At 45.3% G+C, this 18,960-nt stretch overlaps 1 protein-coding gene and 1 long non-coding RNA gene across 6 annotated transcripts in view; one reads left to right on the top strand and one right to left on the bottom strand.

Moving 5' to 3' along the window:
• The first annotated feature begins 2,378 nt into the window (after positions 1–2,378).
• On the top strand, positions 2,379–6,201 carry LOC147377404 (uncharacterized). Its single transcript, XR_015137623.1, has 3 exons — positions 2,379–2,471; positions 2,613–3,394; positions 5,821–6,201. It is a non-coding gene; the product is annotated as an uncharacterized LOC147377404 (long non-coding RNA).
• Positions 6,202–11,362: 5,161 nt separating this feature from the next.
• NCMAP (non-compact myelin associated protein) overlaps positions 11,363–18,960 on the bottom strand; it is a 48,072-nt gene continuing 40,474 nt past the window's right edge. For all 5 annotated transcript variants that reach the window (XM_086328505.1, XM_086328519.1, XM_086328537.1 and 2 more), the window contains exon 4: positions 11,363–14,676. In XM_086328505.1, the coding sequence (XP_086184631.1) occupies positions 14,535–14,676 (142 nt within the window). In that variant the 3' untranslated portion in view covers positions 11,363–14,534. The remainder of the gene's footprint in view (positions 14,677–18,960) is intronic.

The raw sequence follows: 18,960 nt of genomic DNA, 5'->3' as shown, positions 1-18,960 counted from the left end.
TGGAACACTTGAGAACTCTATTTCCAGTTACCACCTCTGCTCTCCATTCAAACAGTAATATAAATAGAATAGAAACACACAGCACTCACACACACTCATATACAGATCAGGTCATAAGATCAGCAACTAATCCCTTACCTCCCCAGTCACTCCTGGAGCGGTCAAAGGTTTTAAAAAAATATTTATTAACTTATTTGGCTGCACCTGGTCTTAGGTGCCAAAGAATGCTCAGACTACTGCACAATTGACTCATCTCACACGCTAGTAACTGCTACTGCTGCTGCTAAGTCGCTTCAGTCGTGTCCGACTCTGTGCAACTCCATAGACGGCAGCCACCAGGCTCCCCCGTCCCTGGGATTCTCCAGGCAAGAACACTGGAGTGGGTTGCCATTTCCTTCTCCAATGCGTGAAAGTGAAAAGTGAAAGTGAAGTCGCTCAGTCGTGCCCAACTCTTAGCGACCCCATGGACTGTAGCCTACCAGGCTCCTCCATCCGTGGGATTTTCCAGGCAAGAGTACTGGAGTGGGGTGCCATTGCCTTCTCCGACACGTTAGTAAAGTGATGCTTAAAATTCTCCAAGCCAGGCTTCAGCAATTCGTGAACCGTGAACTTCCAGATGTTCAAGCTGGTTTTAGAAAAGACAGAGGAACCAGAGATCAAATTGCCAACATCCGCTGGATCATGGAAAAAGCAAGAGAGTTCCAGAAAAACATCTATTTCTGCTTTATTGACTATGCCAAAGCCTTTGACTGTGTGGATGACAATAAACTGTGGAAAATTCTGAAAGAGATGGGAATACCAGACCACCTGACCTGCCTCTTGAGAAACCTGTATGCAGGTCAGGAAGCAACAGTTAGAACTGGACCTGGAACAACAGACTGGTTCCAAATAGGAAAAGGAGTACGTCAAGGCTGTATATTGTCACCCTGCTTATTTAACTTATATGCAGAGTACATCATGAGAAACGCTGGGCTGGAAGAAGCACAAGCTTTGCCGGGTGAAATATCAAGATTGCCGGGAGAAATATCAATAACCTCAGATATGCAGATGACACCACCCTTATGGCAAAAAGTGAAGAAGAACTAAAGAGCTTCTTGATGAAAGTGAAAGAGGAGAGTGAAAAAGTTGGCTTAAAGCTCAACATTCAGAAAATGAAGATCATGGCATCTGGTCCCATCACTTCATGGGAAATAGATGGGGAAACAGTGGCTGACTTTATATTTCTGGGCTCCAAAATCACTGCAGATGGTGATCGCAGCCATGAAATTAAAAGATGCCTACTCCTTGGAAGGAAAGTTATGACCAGCCTTGACAGCATATTAAAAAGCAGAGATATTACTTTGTTAACAAATGGCCATCTAGTCAAGGCTATGGTTTTTCCAGTAGTCATGTATGGATGTGAGAGTTGGACTATTAAGAAAGCTAAGCACCAAAGAATTGATGCTTTTGAACTGTGGTGTTGGAGAAGACTCATGAGAGTCCCTTGGACAGCAAGGAATCTAACCAGTCCACACTAAAGAAATCAGTCCTGAATATTCATTGGAAAGACTTATGCTGAAGCTGAAACTCCAATAGTTTGGCCACCTGATGTGAAGAACTGACTTATTGGAAAAGACAGTGATACTGGGAAAGATTGAAGGCAGGAAGAAAAGGGGACGACAGAGGATGAGATGGTTGTATGGCATCACTGACTCAGTGGACATGAGTTTAAGTAAACTCCAGGAGTTGGTGATGGACAGGGAGACCTAGTGTGCTGTAGTCCATGGGGTTGTGAAGAGTCAGACACCACTGAGCGGCTGAACTGAACTGAACTGAATTCTACTGATAAGTTAATAAAATGAGGCAGCACTAAAGAGTTTTGGTAAAGTTAACTTAATGCAATAATGGAAATAAAAGCCTCACTAGAAAGAGCTCTAGAGAGTTCACATGTGTCAACTAAAGAACCTGAATGCTGCAACAAAGACTGAAGATCCTGCAAGGCTGCACCTAAGACCAGCTGCAGCCAAATAAATTAACAAATATTATTTAAAAACCTTTGACCTGATCCAGGAGTGACTGGGGAGGTAAGGGATTAGCTGCTAATCTCATGACAAAGTGCTGTCTCTACTTGCTTTACTGACTTGTCTCTAGAGAGACCAAGAAAAGAAGTCAGTAAAGCAAGTAGAGACAGCACCTTGTGTGTGTGGTGGGGCTTGGAAGACTCGAGAACTCTATTTCCAGTTACCACCTCTGCTCTCCATTCAAACGGTGATATAAAAAGAATAGAGACACACACACTCACTCACCCACACACACTCACTCACCCACACACACTCATATACAAATCAGGTCATGAGATTAGCAGCTAATCCCTTACCTCCCCAGTCACTCCCGGATCAGGTCAAAGGTTTTTAAAAAATATTTATTAATTTATTTGGCTGCAGCTGGTCTTAGGTGCGGCCTTGCAGAATCTTCAGTCTCCGTTGCGGCAGGTGGGATCTAGTTCCCTGATCAGGGATGGAACCTGGGCCCTTGGCATTGGGAGCACAGAGTCTTAGCCACTGGACCATCAGGAAAGTCCCAAGTTTAACTGATGTTTGTCCTCACCTCCTTCTGCTTCCCTCTGTCTCCAGGGCTCTGATCTTCCCTGAAGGCTGCACCATCAAGAGGGAAAAGAGATGCAGACCTTTGAAAAGCCTGTGTGTGGCAGCTTGGTCGTCTGAGAACGGGTCGGGGGGCACACGGAGTGGGCTGCCCTCCCCTCTCTCTCCTCCAGCCTTCTTCGCGTGCCCTGCCCCCAAATCCAACAACACGGCCCGCCCGCGCCCACGAGCACCGTCCCTCTGGCCTCTCAGTTTCGTCTCTACAGGCCCTGTAAGACTGCCAGACTCTGATGGTCCTTGTGCCAAAGCCACTGCTTCCCTCAGATATGGCTCCTTCCTTTAGCAGAGGTGCCTGGCCGGGTCCCCCAACCTCCACAGACCCCTGACCTAGAGGAATCAGAGGCTAGAAGTTTGGGGCAGCTTATCCCAACTCTCACCTGAATGGACTGTCAGCACCATCATGACAACCTGTCCCGGCATATTCTGAAGTGACTGCAATGGCGATGCCTCCTTCAATAGCTCAGGCCGCCCGCACACAGGGCAAAGTTGCTCCGTAGACAATGCGGTGAGTGGCAGAGCCCAGCTAGGATCTGAACCACTGGCACGTTACTACCCAGGCCCCTCCTTGAGTGAGGAGGGCACAGGCTATACCCACTGGAGCCCCTATTTCCAGATTGGACAAACAAGGCAAAGTCCTTGACTCCATGGGGCACTTCCTGCAGCAGGACAGTCTGCTGTGGTCAGCCCCAGACTTCCAGACCATCTGCAAAGCTGGTGCCCCTCGGCAGCCAGATTCAGCCTAATGCATGCAGGTAAGAACCTGATTTGTCCTCTGGGGCTGCGGGGTCTTCGGGCCCATCTTCGAGTCTTGTGCTCCTGCCTCTTCTCATCTGAGACCACCCAGCTCCCGCTTCCTTTTCTTCTTCCTCTGAGCTCTGCTTCTCCTTCAGAGGATTCCCCCCTGTCTTCCACATCTGTGACTTACACGTGTGATCCAGAGCGTGTGCCGATCCTTCTAACACGTCTCACAAAGAGGCGACAGTTCCCCTGAGGACCCATCGTCTCAAGACACAACAAGGACCTCCTGTGGTGCTCCAGAGGGTGGTGGGGATGAGGTTTCAGGGCAGGGGGAAGGCCAAGGTGCCGGAAGACATCTCCCCGGAGCCCACCCCAAGCAAAGCCGAGTAAGATCGGGGGTGGAGAGCAATGCTGGGGGAAACTGGACTCGTTGGGGATAAGGAAGGGGAAGAAAAATGCAGCTGCAGAGCAGAGACCAGCACTGTGGCCCCAGAGCATAGGCTGTGCTCGTGGTCATGTCCACATGCTCTGTGGGAGAGGCGGTCACGGGAGTGGCCAGTGGGGGCGTGGGGCAAATCCTCCATGCTTGTGACGTGAGTGTGCCTGTGCTGGACGCTCCTGTGAGTGTCCTGGATGGAAAGCCACACCTGGGTGTCTAGCTGTGACCATGGAAGTCCTCATGCAGTTTTCCCTGACCCTCATGTCCGGCCACCAGCAGCCACAAGGGCACCTAGTGCCGACCCTTGGGCCTCCAACCACCGAGCTGATCAGAGGGACAGAAACAGTGACCCCACTTAACCTTCAGCTCTATACCTGTGCGGGGTCGGTCTTATTCCACTCAGGCCCTCTTCTATGGGTCGCTCCTCCATTCCCTTCTGTCCTCACCTGCATTGTTCCCAAGACTGTTCCACAGCACTTTGGAAGAGTTTTGCTATCAGGGAAAGCAGAGATGTGGCCCAGTGCCAGGAGGGACCTGCGTGGTCAATGGAAAGTTTTTGCTCATTTGTTTTCAATGAGATAAATTTTAAAAATTGAAGGGAGTGTCTATGGTGGAGAAGAAAAGCAGGGGTGGGGATTGAGGGTGAAGTTGTCACTATTGTTCAGTTGCTAAGTTGTGTCCCACTCTTTGGGACCCCATGGACTGCGGCAGGCCAGGGTGAAGTGGAAAATGGAAAGTGAAGGATGACAGAGCTATAATCTGGAGAGAATGGTGGAGCTGTCTCTGCTGGAGGCCAGGCAGGGTGGAGAAGCAAACACACGGAACAAAACAAAACAACACCCTTTTTTCCCCTCCTGTTGTTTATTACACACTGCAAACTGCTTAATTCACAGTTCTTCCATTCAATGCTGTGAATACTCAGACATTAATGTTTTCTATCTCTTTTACTCCATATGCCTCCTAAGACAAGAGCTGAAAAGCTAGAAAGAATGAATGAATTGGTTGCTCTGTTTCTCTGAGATCAATGAAGGCACTGCAGCATCTTTAAAGAGCATCTGGGGTCCCAGGTACCGTTCAATTCAAGAGACTGAGTTTGAGCCGGGAAGGGGCCCTTTCTGCTAATACCTGGGCTGTGATCAGACCAAGGATTTTATGTCACTAGGGACCTGAAGGTCATTTTTGTTTTTACCTGCTCCTCCCGAACGTGGGCAGACCATCAGAGCCCAGGACAGTAGTATCTGCTTAACTACAGTAATTCGCCTGTTTGCCAGGAAATTTTTTGTGCAGGGAATGGGTGTCTGAAGACAAAGGGCTACAGAGCTGACACAATGCCCGCTGTGTGCTGCCATCCAGTGGGCTCGAGACGACTCCTGGAGACATTTTTGTTGGGTTACTGCACACCCACAAATAGCTACTTAAAAACAAGGAAAAGAACAAAACTTCATAATTCGAGGGTTATTTAGGAAAGGCATTTAAAAATTAACAGACGCTCCTGTTACTTCTTTCAATAGACTCAAAATTGTCCTCCCAGCCTCTGGTCTCTCCCACACCAATCCATTCTGCACACTGTAGCGGGATCCATCTCTGTAAAGCATAGCTGTGATCTGCTCACTTCCATGCTCCAGCACCTTCCATGGCTCCACATTGCCTTTAAAACAGCGAAGCCCGGAAGATCCTTCATCCTGGAACCTCTCATCTCTTTCCCTCACCCATCTCCCACTGCTTCCTTGAACACCTGCTCAGCTGCAGCTTCTTTCCCCTTCAGGGGTTTCCTCTTGTCTCTTCCTCTCCTCCCACCTTCCCCTGCTGACTCCCACTCACTCTTTCTCTCTTCACATAGATGTTGTTTCAACATAGGAACCTTCTTCCCTATGTGCCAACCTCTGGGCTGAGCTAGGTGCCAGAGCAAGAGGCTTCCATAACACCCTGAACTTCCTTCTATCATGAGAATAGTTGTTCCACACTGCAGGTGTTTGTTTCATTGTCTTTCTTGCTACACAGGAAGTTCGGTGATGTCAGGGGGCGTGTCTATCCCGCCCTCTTTGTCTCTCCGGTGCCTGTGAACGCGAGCCACAGAGAAGGAATAAGTGAACTCAACCCTCTTCTGGAATCTGATAGTGGTGATGGCTGCCCAACTCTGTGAAAATACCAAAAACCACTGAAGTGCATACTTTAAAAGGGTGAACTTGATGGAATGCAGTTTAGATATAAAAAAAAAACTGTTAGTTTTTTTTAAAATGCAAGCCATAAAATGACAGAGGATTTATATCCAGAACAGATACACAACTCCAGCAAGTCAATGATACAAAAGGAAACAACCAAATACAAACAATGGATAGACAAATGGAAGGGCAACTTTGTAAAAGAGGAAATCTAATGAAATTGAAATGGCCAATAAACATGAAAGTGATCAGGTCCACCCATCATCAGGGAATGCGAGGTAAAGCCTACTGACATGTTGATACCTGGCAGAAACCAACACAGTGCTGTGAAGCAGTTATCCTCCAGTTAAAAATAAACAGGTTAAAAAGCACAACGAGGGACGTCCCTGGGGATCCAGTGACTAAGGCTGTTCTTCCAACGAGTGGGATTAGGGGCATGGGGCTAAAATCCCACATGTTGCGTGGTGAGGCCAAAAAAAAAAAAAATTAATTTTTGTCACATGATGAAGTACTACCACAATGAGGACTGATGCTTTTCACCTACAGGTGACAAGATGAACACGTATTACAAACGCCGTGCTGTGCAAAACAACCCAGAAACGAGAGTCCACACCACAGTTCTACTCACAGACGCAGTTGTTCTCTGGTGGGACAAGGTTGGATAGTGGGGACTCCCTGTGGGAGGCGAGTAGGGTGGGAGGAAAAGGTGGGAGGTGCCAGGGTGCTTGTGATACTTTACTTCTTCATTTGCATGACAGTTACATAAGTGTGCCCATTTGTGAACATTTTTTGAGCTGCATACACACATTGTATGTGTGTGTGTGATATTTCAATTCAAAAATTAAAAAAATCCTACCCATTCTTCCATGTACTTTTAACATACTCCCTCAATAGCATTCAAAAAGTCACACAGTCTCTGGGTTAAGAGGAACTGATGGTAACTCTACCTCCTCTGATGAACTATGGAATGAGGTTCGTGACATTGTACAGGAGACAGGGATCAAGACCATCCCCATGGAAAAGAAATGCAAAAAAGCAAAATGGCTGTCTGGGGAGGCCTTACAAACAGCTGTGAAAAGAAGAGAAGCAAAAAGCAAAGGAGAAAAGGAAAGATATAAACATCTGAATGCAGAGTTCCAAAGAATAGCAAGAAGACATAAGAAAGCCTTCTTCAGCGATCAATGCAAAGAAATAGAGGAAAACAACAGAATGGGAAAGACTAGGGATCTCTTCAAGAAAATCAGAGATACCAAAGGAACATTTCATGCAAAGATGAGCTCGATAAAGGACAGAAATGGTATGGACCTAACAGAAGCAGAAGATATTAAGAAGAGATGGCAAGAATACACAGAAGAACTGTACAAAAAAGATCTTCATGACCCAGATAATCACAATGGTGTGATCACTGACCTAGAGCCAGACACCCTGGAATGTGAAGTCAAGTGGGCCTTAGAAAGCATTACTATGAACAAAGCTAGTGGAGGTGATGGAATTCCAGTTGAGCTATTCCAAATCCTGAAAGATGATGCTGTGAAAGTGCTGCACTCAATATGCCAACAAATTTGGAAAACTCAGCAGTGGCCACAGGACTGGAAAAGGTCAGTTTTCATTCCAATCCCAAAGAAAGGCAATGCCAAAGAATGCTCAAACTATTGCACAATTGCACTCATCTCACACGCTAGTAAAGTAATGCTCAAAATTCTCCAAGCCAGGCTTCAGCAATATGTGAACTGTGAACTTCCTGATGTTCAAGCTGGTTTTAGAAAAGGCAGAGGAACCAGAGATCAAATTGCCAACATCCGCTGGATCATGGAAAAAGCAAGAGAGTTCCAGAAAAACATCTATTTCTGCTTTATTGACTCTGCCAAAGCCTTTGACTGTGTGGATCACAAGAAACTGTGGAAAATTCTGAAAGAGATGGGAATACCAGACCACCTGATCTGCCTCTTAAGAAATTTGTATGCAGGTCAGGAAGCAACAGTTAGAATTGGACAGGGAACAACAGACTGGTGCCAAATAGGAAAAGGAGTTCGTCAAGGCTGTATATTGTCACCCTGTTTATTTAACTTGTATGCAGAGTACATCATAAGAAACACTGGACTGGAAGAAACACAAACTGGAATCAAGATTGCCGGGAGAAATACAAATAACCTCAGATATGCAGATGACATCACCCTTATGGCAGAAAGTGAAGAGGAACTCAAAAGCCTCTTGATGAAAGTGAAAGTGGAGAGTGAAAAAGTTGGCTTAAAGCTCAACATTCAGAAAACGAAGATCATGGCATCCGGTCCCACCACTTCATGGGAAATAGATGGGGAAACAGTGGAAACAGTGTCAGACTTTATTTTTGGGGCTCCAAAATCACTGCAGATGGTGACTGCAGCCATGAAATTAAAAGACGCTTACTCCTTGGAAGGAAAGTTATGACCAACCTAGATAGCATATTCAAAAGCAGAGACATTACTTTGCCAACTAAGGTCTGTCTCGTCAAGGCTATGGTTTTTCCTGTGGTCATGCATGGATGTGAGAGTTGGAGTGTGAAGAAGGCTGAGCACCGAAGAATTGATGCTTTTGAACTGTGGTGTTGGAGAAGACTCTTGAGAGTCCCTTGGACTGCAAGGAGATCCAACCAGTCCATTCTGAAGGAGATCAGCTCTGGGATTTCTTTGGAAGGAATGATGCTAAAGCTGAAACTCCAGTACTTTGGCCACCTGATGCGAAGAGTTGACTCATTGGAAAAGACTCTGATGCTGGGAGGGATTGGGGGCAGGAGGAGAAGGGGACGACAGAGGATGAGATGGCTGTATGGCATCACTGACTCGATGGATGTGAGTCTGAGTGAACTCCGGGAATTGGTGAGGGACAGGGAGGCCTGGCGTGCTGCGATTCATGGGGTCGCAAAGAGTCGGACACAACTGAGTGACTGATCTGATCTACCTCCTCTATGATCTCATAGCACTTTGGGATCCTTTGATCACACACCTGGAAGCATCTGCATGGAAAGAGCGAGAGCTTTGGGGACCTGGGTTCTAGTGCCAGCCACTTCCCATGTAGGTAGCCATAGACAAGTCCCCCACAGCCACACGGTACTTAGCCACAGCAGCAGGAAGTGACTCTTGATTTAAGCAGAAAAAGGAATCAGGTAGTTGCCAGAATTCCTAGAAGGCCAGAAGCAGGCTCAGAGGCATAATGCCCGGCATGATGCTTAAAATTACACTACAGAACCAGTCTGGTACAGATCCCATGGCTGTGGTTGAGCTCACACAGCCAGCTCCAATGGGCACTGGGGCTGGACTCCAGGATGCCCCCGGGACTTTCCTGGTGGTCTGGTGGTTGAGAATCTGCCTGTTCAGGGGATTCCATGCAGGGAACATGGGTTCGATCCCCGTTCCACGAACTAAGATTCCACATGCCTTGGGCCAACTGGGTTTCCCTGGTGGCTCAGAGGTTAAAGCGTCTGCCTGGAATGCGGGAGACCTGGGTTTGATCACTGGGTCGGGAAGATTCCCTGGAAAAGGAAATGGTAACCCACTCCAGTACTCTTGCCTGGAGAATCCCATGGAGGGAGGAGCATGGTAGGCAGCAGTCCATGGGGTCGCTAGAGTCGGACACGACTTCACTTTCACTTCTCATTTGCATGCATTGGAGAAGGAAATGGCAACCCACTCCAGTGTTCTTGCCTGGAGAATCCCAGGGACGGGGGAGGCTGGTGGGCTACCGTCTATGGTGTTGCACAGAGTCGGACACGACTGAAGCGACTTAGCAGCAGCAGCAGCAACATCCCTTTCTCTCCTTGATAGTGGGAAATAAATCTCCCATGTGAAGGTATCCTTCCTGTACCAGGAGAGAGAGCATCCTTATCAGCAGTTAGGGAATTCAAGGCTAACAAAACCTGTATAAACAAATATTGTCACTTCTTCATTCATCTGTTACTCCAAGCCCAAGCCTCTTTCTTTCATTGTTGTTGCTGTTGTTTAGTCACTCAGTCATGTCTCATGTCTGACTCTTTTGTGACCCCATGGACTGTAGCCCACCATGCTCCTCTGTCCATGGGATTTTCCAGGTTAAGAATATTAGAGTGGGTTGCCATTTTCTTATCCAGGGGATCTTCGTGACCCAGGGTTCTAACCAGGGTCTCCTGCATTGCAGACAGATTCTTTACCATCTGAGCCACCAGGGAATCCCATCACAATGAACCAAGAATGATATTGCATAAACATCCTGCTTTGTTCAATTCAGAGGTCTCATTTCTGACCTCTGTGCGTATGAATTAATCTTTTTCTCCTGTTAATCTGTCTTGTGTCGATTTAATCGTTAGACCAGCCAAATGAACTCAACATCACCAAAAGGACAAATGTCAATGATATTGAGACTGTTCGCCTCAGATTAGGACTTGAACTCATGTGTGGGGGCTCAAATCCAGCCAAAATCCATGATCTCCCAACTGAGATCACACACCTGGTTTTCGGACTTAAAGAAGCTCAGGTTCTTGATGTCTCATGGCAGAAAGAATTCAATGAGAGCCAAAGTAATAGGTAAGAAGTGGATTTATTTAGAGAGGAACACATTCCGCACAGAGGATGTGAGTCATCTCAGAAGGCAAGAGTGGCCTTGAAATATGGTGTGGTTAGCTTTTATGGGCTGGGTAACTTCGTAGGCTAACGTGTGGAAGAAGTGTTCCAGCTCTTTTGGGGAAGCAGTGGAGATTTCCAGGAACTGGGCCGTCGACCACTTTTTGACCTTTAAGGTCTGCCTGGGAATTGTCGTGGCTCCTTTGAGTGTGTCATTTAGCTTGCTGATGTGTTACAACGAATGCATACCGAGGCTCCGGGTTTAGCGGAAGTTGATAAATCCACCATCTTGAACCTATTTAGTTCTAATAAGTTTATGTCATGTCCTCGGACTATACTGTTCTTTTAAAAGTTGTGCCCTGCCCCCTTCCCTCCTGTTTCACTTGCACCTGTTTCCTCATCCAAAAAACAGAAATAATGCTCACCCTTTGCATGGGAGCTGTAATGGCTAAAGGAGCTAGTGGGTAGAAGGGACTCATCCTATGCCTGGCACACAGAAGAGCTTAACTAATGGTAAACATCATTATTGGTGATTTCGGTTCCATTCTAATGTCTCCTCCACTCCTAGCGGTCTCCAAACTTTGGCCTCTCAGCCTACTATGAAATGGAATTCCCTTTGTAATATTTAATGAAGTTAACAAGTTTTCTGGCTCACACAGCAGTTCATCTTTTCCACCATCCTTTCGAACTGAGAGTGCAATGTTTGAAACAGTTCTGGCCTTCCCTCAGGATCCTGTTTACATTGTCAAGGAAAGGAAGTTTCCAGAAAAGGTATTTGTTAGCTCCAAAATGAAATCAACTCAACAAATATTTGATTTAAACATTTTTTTATTTTTAGACATTTAAGCATTTAATATCTTTCATTGATTCAGTAGCCAAATAGGGCACCATCTGCTCAGTGCGGAAAGGCACCTGTCAGAAACAAAATACAACTGTGTTGCAAGATGCCTGTCTCAGGAGGCCAGCTGCAGACTCCCTGAGAGCAGGGACCATGCTGACTGTGTGTAGTGACAGCTCACCTGGCACACAGGAGCCCTAAGGATGTTTATTGAGTTCACCCTAATCAGTGAAAACCCAAACACAACAATCCTTTTTTCTTTGCCTCCCCCTCACCTCTCTACCTGCCTTTTCCATTTCCAAACCTTCATTTATACTAGAGGAATATGCTTTTCTTTCTTGGAAGATTCCACTGTGGGCAGCAGAGTTTGGTTTTAGAGTTGTTTTTGTTGTTCAGCTGCTAAGTCGTGTCTGACCCTTTACAACTCCATAGACTGCAGCACACAGTCCTTCACTATCTCCTGGAGTTTGCTCAAATTCAGGTCCATTGAGCCAGTGATGCCATTCAGCCATCTCATCATCTGAGGCCCCCTCCTCCTCTTACCTTCAATCTTCCCCAGCATCAGGGTCTTTTCAAATGAGTCAGCTCTTTGCATCAGGTGGCCAAAGTATTGGAGTTTCAGCTGCAACATCAGTCCTTCCAATGAACACCCAGGACTGATCTCCTTTAGGATGGACTGGTTGGATCTCCTTGTAGTCCAAGGGACTCTCAAGAGTCTTCTCCAACACCACAGTTCGAAAGAATCAGTTCTTTCGTGCTTAGCCTTCTTTATGGTCAACTTTTATTTATTTATTTTTTTTTAAGCAAAATACTTTTGGGAAACATATCTGTGTGGGCTTGAGTCCTTAAAGGGCTTAGCCCTGCTTTGAGGCATCTCATGCCTTGCTCCTTGAGACTGAATGGTAGGGGGAATGAAGCAGGACTCCTTAGATCTTGAATGGACTTGGAAAAGGCCCCCTTGGCTACAGAAGCCCAAAGAAGCTACCAAAGTGAATTTACCCCACTTTTGTTGTGGAAGCTAGACCCTGACCTCCACTCAGACATGTGGATAAGCCTGTCCTCCTCTTGTTGAACTCACAGAAGAATCCACATACTTTGAGCCAGGATGTTAGGGAAGAGTGTAATACAACACAAAGATGGACCTTGGAGTCAAAGAGACCTGGATCTGAATCTTGTCTTTGCAACTTACTAGCTGTGAGACTTTTGGCAAGTATTTTTTCTCTTTGAGTTTGAAATTCTCAATGGCAAATGGAAAAAATAGTATCTCCCAGGGTAACTGCGAAAGGTAAATCCCAGGAGAAAACTTACATGAAAGCACCTTGCGAAGTGTCTAGTGGATATTTAAACACAGGATGGAGAAGAGATGTCTGGAAAGAAAGAATTTGGCAGTGTTTTTCCAGACGTATTCTTGTGTGTGTGTCTGTGTTTCTGTGTGTGTGTGTCTGTGTGTGTCTGTTTGGCCACATGGCCCTCAGGGATTGTAGTTCTCTGACCAGGGATCAAACCTGTGCTCCCTGCATTGGGAGTGTGAAGTATTAACCACTGGACTGCCAGGGAAGTCCCTCTCCAGACATACTGAAGTGAGCATTTTTATAGTGGGATGACAGGAGCTGTATAACTCTGGGTCAGTCTTCCTACCTCCAAGATCCTCAGTTTTCCCTCAAAAGGGATATCTGACTACCTCCTAGAATTTAAGATTAAATGTTGGAGTGTGTTACTTTCTGTAACAGAATACAGATTTATTACCTTGTTTCCAAGATGTTGTCAATTATAAAATGTACAATTGGTTAAAAAACAGCTTTTTGAGAGGAAAAAAAATACAACTTTGTTAATGGACCATCAATTTTAAAACATATTCTGACTTCAGAATCATTAAAATGGGAACAAGCATATGTCTTGCAATGAAGAAATTCATGATAATAATGGTGGTTCCCATTTGGAAAGCATCTGTTGGGTGCCAGGCACCACCTGAGCTACTTTCCTAGGTCCTTGACTTGTCATGGTCACCCAGTGGGGCAGACATTATTCCACTTCATGTTAGGAAACAAAATAGGGAGGAGTCGAGTCTCTCTCCCAAGGTCTCACGACCAGGAAGTGGGGCTTAGAAAACAGGTCACTTTAATCCCAATTCTTTCCTTTTTCAATTGTTATCCAGGCTAAGGAGTCAAAGAGATGAGTTCTGTCCAGGGGAATGGTTTGTGAATATGGTACTTTGAATAGATCCAGAATCTTTGTAAAGTGACCAGGAAGGGTAGAGGTAACATTAACAGAGTTGAAATCTAATCAGTCTCCAAATACCTGACCTTGGAGGGAAGGTGGTAACTGGAGAGTGAGGACTGCTCAGAATCCAGATACAGGGAAGCCAAGAAATGAGCCCGAGTCCAGGTTAACCCAGCCACACCACCCCCTGGGGTGGGAGGGGCCCTGGCCAGTCTCCAGGCTCATTCTTGGCCGTGGACACTGCAATACGCTTTCATCCCATTGGCCATTCTTCCCATGTTTTCCTAAGGTCATCCTGTGTCCTTGACTTTGACTCTTTACTAAAGATGTAGACACCTTTGGAGAATTCAGTTTTTTCTATAACCTTTCTTGAAGATGGAGAAATATGCAGATGAGGTGTCAGAAGCTAGCTAGTATTCATTTAGTCCTAAAACAAGTTATATATGAACAAGTTGAGTTTTGGTTAGTTAGTCCCAGTTAGTTCCCCTGTGCCTGATTATGGGATCGAGTATTGGGCTGCAAAGCTATGGATAGGGCCCTTCCTCTGATATGACCCCAGGCAGACCCACTCAGGAGCATGTCCTGACTCCTGACTCCTAACCAGAAGAGGCCCGGGCTATCTGCCTGCCTGCCTACCTGTCTGTCTAGCTGTTGCATTTAGGGGAGACAGCTAAACCCACATCAGTGGATTCCCAACGTTAGCAGAACTTTTAGGAAGGGTGGTGACAGGGATACGGATGAAGCTGGGCTGGGGCCTGGCAGGATGGGGTTGGGGGTCGCCAGAAGCATAAGGGATTGAGTAAGAGATGCCCCCGTCAACCTGACCAGAAGGGACTCATCATGAAGCTGCCAGAGGAGAAATGTGCTTCTTGGTCTTGACCGAAGGCTCTTTGGACAGTGGCCGAGACAGCACCAGTGAGGGAGTCACCGAGTCTCCACGTGGACATCCACAGGGCTGAAGGTCACCGTTGCAGGCTGCTGGCTGCTGTTGCTGTTTGCGCCCAGGGCAGAAGGGGAAGCTGGCTTGGGGCCCTTGGGTTCCAGCTCCCGTCGCGTCCTCATTTTCCTATAAGGAGACACCCACATAAGGCTGAGTCTTCCTCGTGTGTGCCCTGCGGAACAGGCTCTGTAACCACAGCTCCATCGAGGAGATTAATGTAGATACCGATATTGATATAGTTTCCTGTGCTATACAGCAGGACCTTGCTGTTTATCTGTTTTCTATATAGTATCTGCTAACCCCAAACTCCTAATTTATTCCTCTCCCCTGACCCCACCTTTTTCCTTTGGTAACCATAGGTTTGTTTTTTATGTCTATGAGTCTGTTTCAGTTTTATCTTATTTACTTATTTCATTTTTGGCCACACTGCCAAAAAGAATCCCTGACCAGGGATCAGACATGCACACCCTGCGTTGGAAGTGTGGTATCTTAGCCACACTTAGGGAAAGCCTCTGTTTCTGTTTTATAAATAAGTTCATTTGTATCAGATTTTAGATCCCATATGCAAATGATGTGTGTGTTAGTCATTCAGTCGTGTCCGACTCTTTGTGACCCCATGGACTGTAGCCCGCCAGGCTCCTCTGTCCATGGGATTCGCCAGGCAAGAATACTGGATTGGATTGGCATTCCCTTCTCCAGAGGATCTTCCTGACCCAGGGATCGAACTCTGGTCTCCTCCATTGCAAGCAGATTCTTTACCGTTTGAGCTATAGGGAAGTCCTTAAATAAATTATATCATATGATATTTGTCTTTTTCTGACTTACTTCACTTAGTATGATAACCTCTAGGTGCATTCATGTCCTGCAAATAGCATTATTTCATTCTTTTTCATGGATGAGTAGTATTCCATCCTGTATGCATACCATATCTTCTTTATCTATTCATCTGTTGATGGACATTTAGGCTGTTTGCATGTCTCGCTATTGTTAAGTAGTGCTGCTATGAACATTGGGGTGCATGTACCTTTTTGAAGTATGGTTTTTCTCTGTATATATGCCCGGGAGTGGAACTGCTAGTTCATATGAACATCAGCCCTGAATACTCATCAGAAGGACTGATGCTGAAGCTGAAACTCCAATAGTTTGGCCACTTGATGTGAAGAACTGACTCATTGGAAAAGACCCTGATGCTGGGAAAGATTGAAGGCAGGAGGAGAAAGGGATGACAGAGGATGAGATGGTTGGATGGATTCACTGACTCGATGGACATGAGTTTGAGCAAGCTCCAGGATTTGGTGGTGGACAGGGAAGCCTGGTGTGCTGCAGTCTGTGGGGTCGCAGAGAGTTGGACATGACTTGAGCGACTGAACTGAACAGATGGAAATGGCAACCCACTCCAGTATTCTTGCCTGGAGAATCCTATGGACAGAGGAGCCTGGTGGGCTATAGTTCATGGGGTTGCAAAGAGCTGGACACAACTGAAGCAACTTAGCACTCACGCATGGTTACTCTCATTTTAAGATTTTTAAGAAATCTCTGTATTGTTCTCCACAGTGGCTGTACCATTTGCATTCCCACCCACAGTGCAGGAGGGTTCCCTTTTCTCCACACCCTCTCCAGCATTTATTATTTGCAGATTAAAAATTTTTTTTTCCAAAAAATATATGTGTATTTTTTCATTCCACACACTGAACATGTTTCTATTGTCCAATTTAATCTGTGTATGGTTTAACTTACAGTGCCTGGAGGAAGCAACACCACGTGATACTGGGCCACCACATTTTTAAAGGGAAATTGCTATTTTTTCTTAAAAGTACTTTTAATTAAAAATATTCAAAAACACAAATGGGACCACTGAACTATAATGATCAGTATGAGGTGATACCTCATTATAGGTGTTTTTTTTTTTCAAATTTTTATTGGAATATAGTTGCCTTATAATATTGTATAAATTTTAGCTGTACAGCAAAGTGAATCAGCTATACATATACATATATCCACTCTCTTTTAGATTCTTTTCCCATATATAGGGTATTACAGAGTACTGAGCAGAGTTCCCTATGCTATACAGTAGGTTTTTATTAAGTATCTATTTTATATAGAATACTATTTATATGTCAATCCCAATCTTCCAATTTGTCCCTCTCTCCTTACCAACTGGCAACCCTAAGTATATCTGATATATCTGTAACTCGACCTCATTATAGCTTTGATTTGCAATTCTCTAACATTCAGTCATGTTGAGTGTGGCCATCCGTGTGTTTTCTCTGGAGCAATGTCTATTTAGAGACATCTCCACTCTAAAGATGATAAAATCAAGGCATGGAGAGGTTCAGTAACTTGACTGCTTTTGACAGACTTAAGACCGAATCCAGGTTTCTCAGTTCTCAGCTCAGGCATCATTGTAAGTAGGATGGGCTGAGCAGAGCCTCCATCTGGATTTCAACCTAGAACGGGGCTCAGAGTTCCAGCAATGATGGAGAAGAATGATAGGTAGACCTTGGGGTTGGATGCCACTTCTTGGTTTGAAATAGACCCAAATTGTAAATATTTTTTAAAATAACGTATGAAATAATAATATTATTATTATATGTATAATGGTAGGAATATTTTCTCTGAAACAAGATGGATGAGTGTGAATCCCAACTCTATCAATCAGGGTTGAGTAAATGCTGGGCTGGAAAAAGCACAAGCTGGAATCAAGATTGCCGGGAGAAATATAAATAACCTCAGATATACAGATGACACCACCCTTATGGCAGAAAGTGAAGAGAAACTAAAAAGCTTCTTGATGAAAGTGAAAGTGGAGAGTGAAAAAGTTGGCTTAAAGCTCAACATTCAGAAAACAAAGATCATGGCATCCGGTCCCACCACTTCATGGGAAATAGATAGGGAAACAGTGGAAACAGTGTCAGACTTTATTTTTTGGGGCTCCAAAGTCACTGAAAATGGTGACTGCAGCCATGAAATTAAAAGACGCTTACTCCTTGGAAGAAAAGTTATGACCAACCTAGATAGCATATTCAAAAGCAGAGACATTACTTTGCCAACAAAGGTCCGTCTCGTCAAGGCTATGGTTTTTCCTGTGGTCATGTATGGATGTGAGAGTTGGACTGTGAAGAAGGCTGAGCGCCAAAGAATTGATGCTTTTGAACTGTGGTGTTGGAGAAGACTCTTGGGAGTCCCTTGGACTGCAAGGAGGTCCAACCAGTCCATTCTGAAGGAGGTCAGCCCTGGGATTTCTTTGGAAGGAATGATGCTAAAGCTGAAACTCCAGTCCTTTGGCCACCTCATGTGAAGAGTTAACTCATTGGAAAAGACTCTGATGCTGGGAGGGATTGGGGGCAGGAGGAGAAGGGGACGACAGAGGATGAGATGGCTGGATGGCATTACTGACTCGATGGATGTGAGTCTGGGTGAACTCCAGGAGTTGGTGATGGACAAGGAGGCCTGGCGTGCTGCGATTCATGGGGTTGCAAAGAGTCAGACACGACTGTGCGACTGAACTGAACTGAAACTTGGACATGTCACTTAATCTTCCCCTGCCTGTTTCAAAAGTACAAAACTGGGGATATAGAATACCCACTTTCTGACACTGTTATGAAGACTAACTGAGTTAATACATGTAAGGAGCTTAGAATTGTCCCAGCACATAGTAAGCTTCCCTGGTGGCTCAGCTGGTAAAGAATCCGCCTGCAATACAGGAGACCTGGGTTCGATCCCTGGGCTGGGACGATCCCCCGGAGAAGGAAAAGGCTACCCACTCCAGTATTCTGACCTGGAGAATTCTATGAACTGTATAGTCCATGGGGTTGCAAAGAGTTGGCCATGACTGAGCGACTTTCACTTTCACTTATAGTAAGAGATCAATATATGTTAGCTACCTTTACAAATAACATTGTCATTATAAAAACAATGCAGAAATCAAGAAGTGCACCCCCTGACCGTGCAAAAGCCAACCTACCAACTAACCTACTCTAAATTCCATTATGCAGACGTACCGGTTGTTAATACCTTGCTGTGTATTATTTGAACTTTTCCTGGGTGTGTGTGTGCAACCCATGCATATGATCATGATATACCTACTGCCTTGCAAATTTTGACAATATGTTGTAAACAGTTTTTCTCATCAATAAATACATTTCTATAAAAACTTTTTTTTTTTAATGGCTTCTGGGTCTTCTATGATGTAAACGAATGCAGTCTTTTTATTTTGATTTCTTCTCTCCAAAGAACAACTAGCAAAGTTGTGACTAGAGGTGATAACACAACATTTATTCTTTTTGCAATCAATTTATATTATTTTATTTCCTCTTATTTGATCCCAGAAAATAAAGTTGCAGGTATGCACATTTCAGTGTTTGTCACACCAAGCGCTTACATGGGCCACTCAGTATAACCTCACAGAGG

This window comes from Bos grunniens, chromosome 2, assembly GCF_055505025.1.
Source record: "Bos grunniens cultivar Pamir isolate PY7600 chromosome 2, Bosgru_T2T1.0, whole genome shotgun sequence".
NCBI classification, from domain to species: domain Eukaryota; kingdom Metazoa; phylum Chordata; class Mammalia; order Artiodactyla; family Bovidae; genus Bos; species Bos grunniens.
Note: the sequence above shows the minus strand (reverse complement) of the source record. Positions and strands in the feature narration are given on the sequence as shown.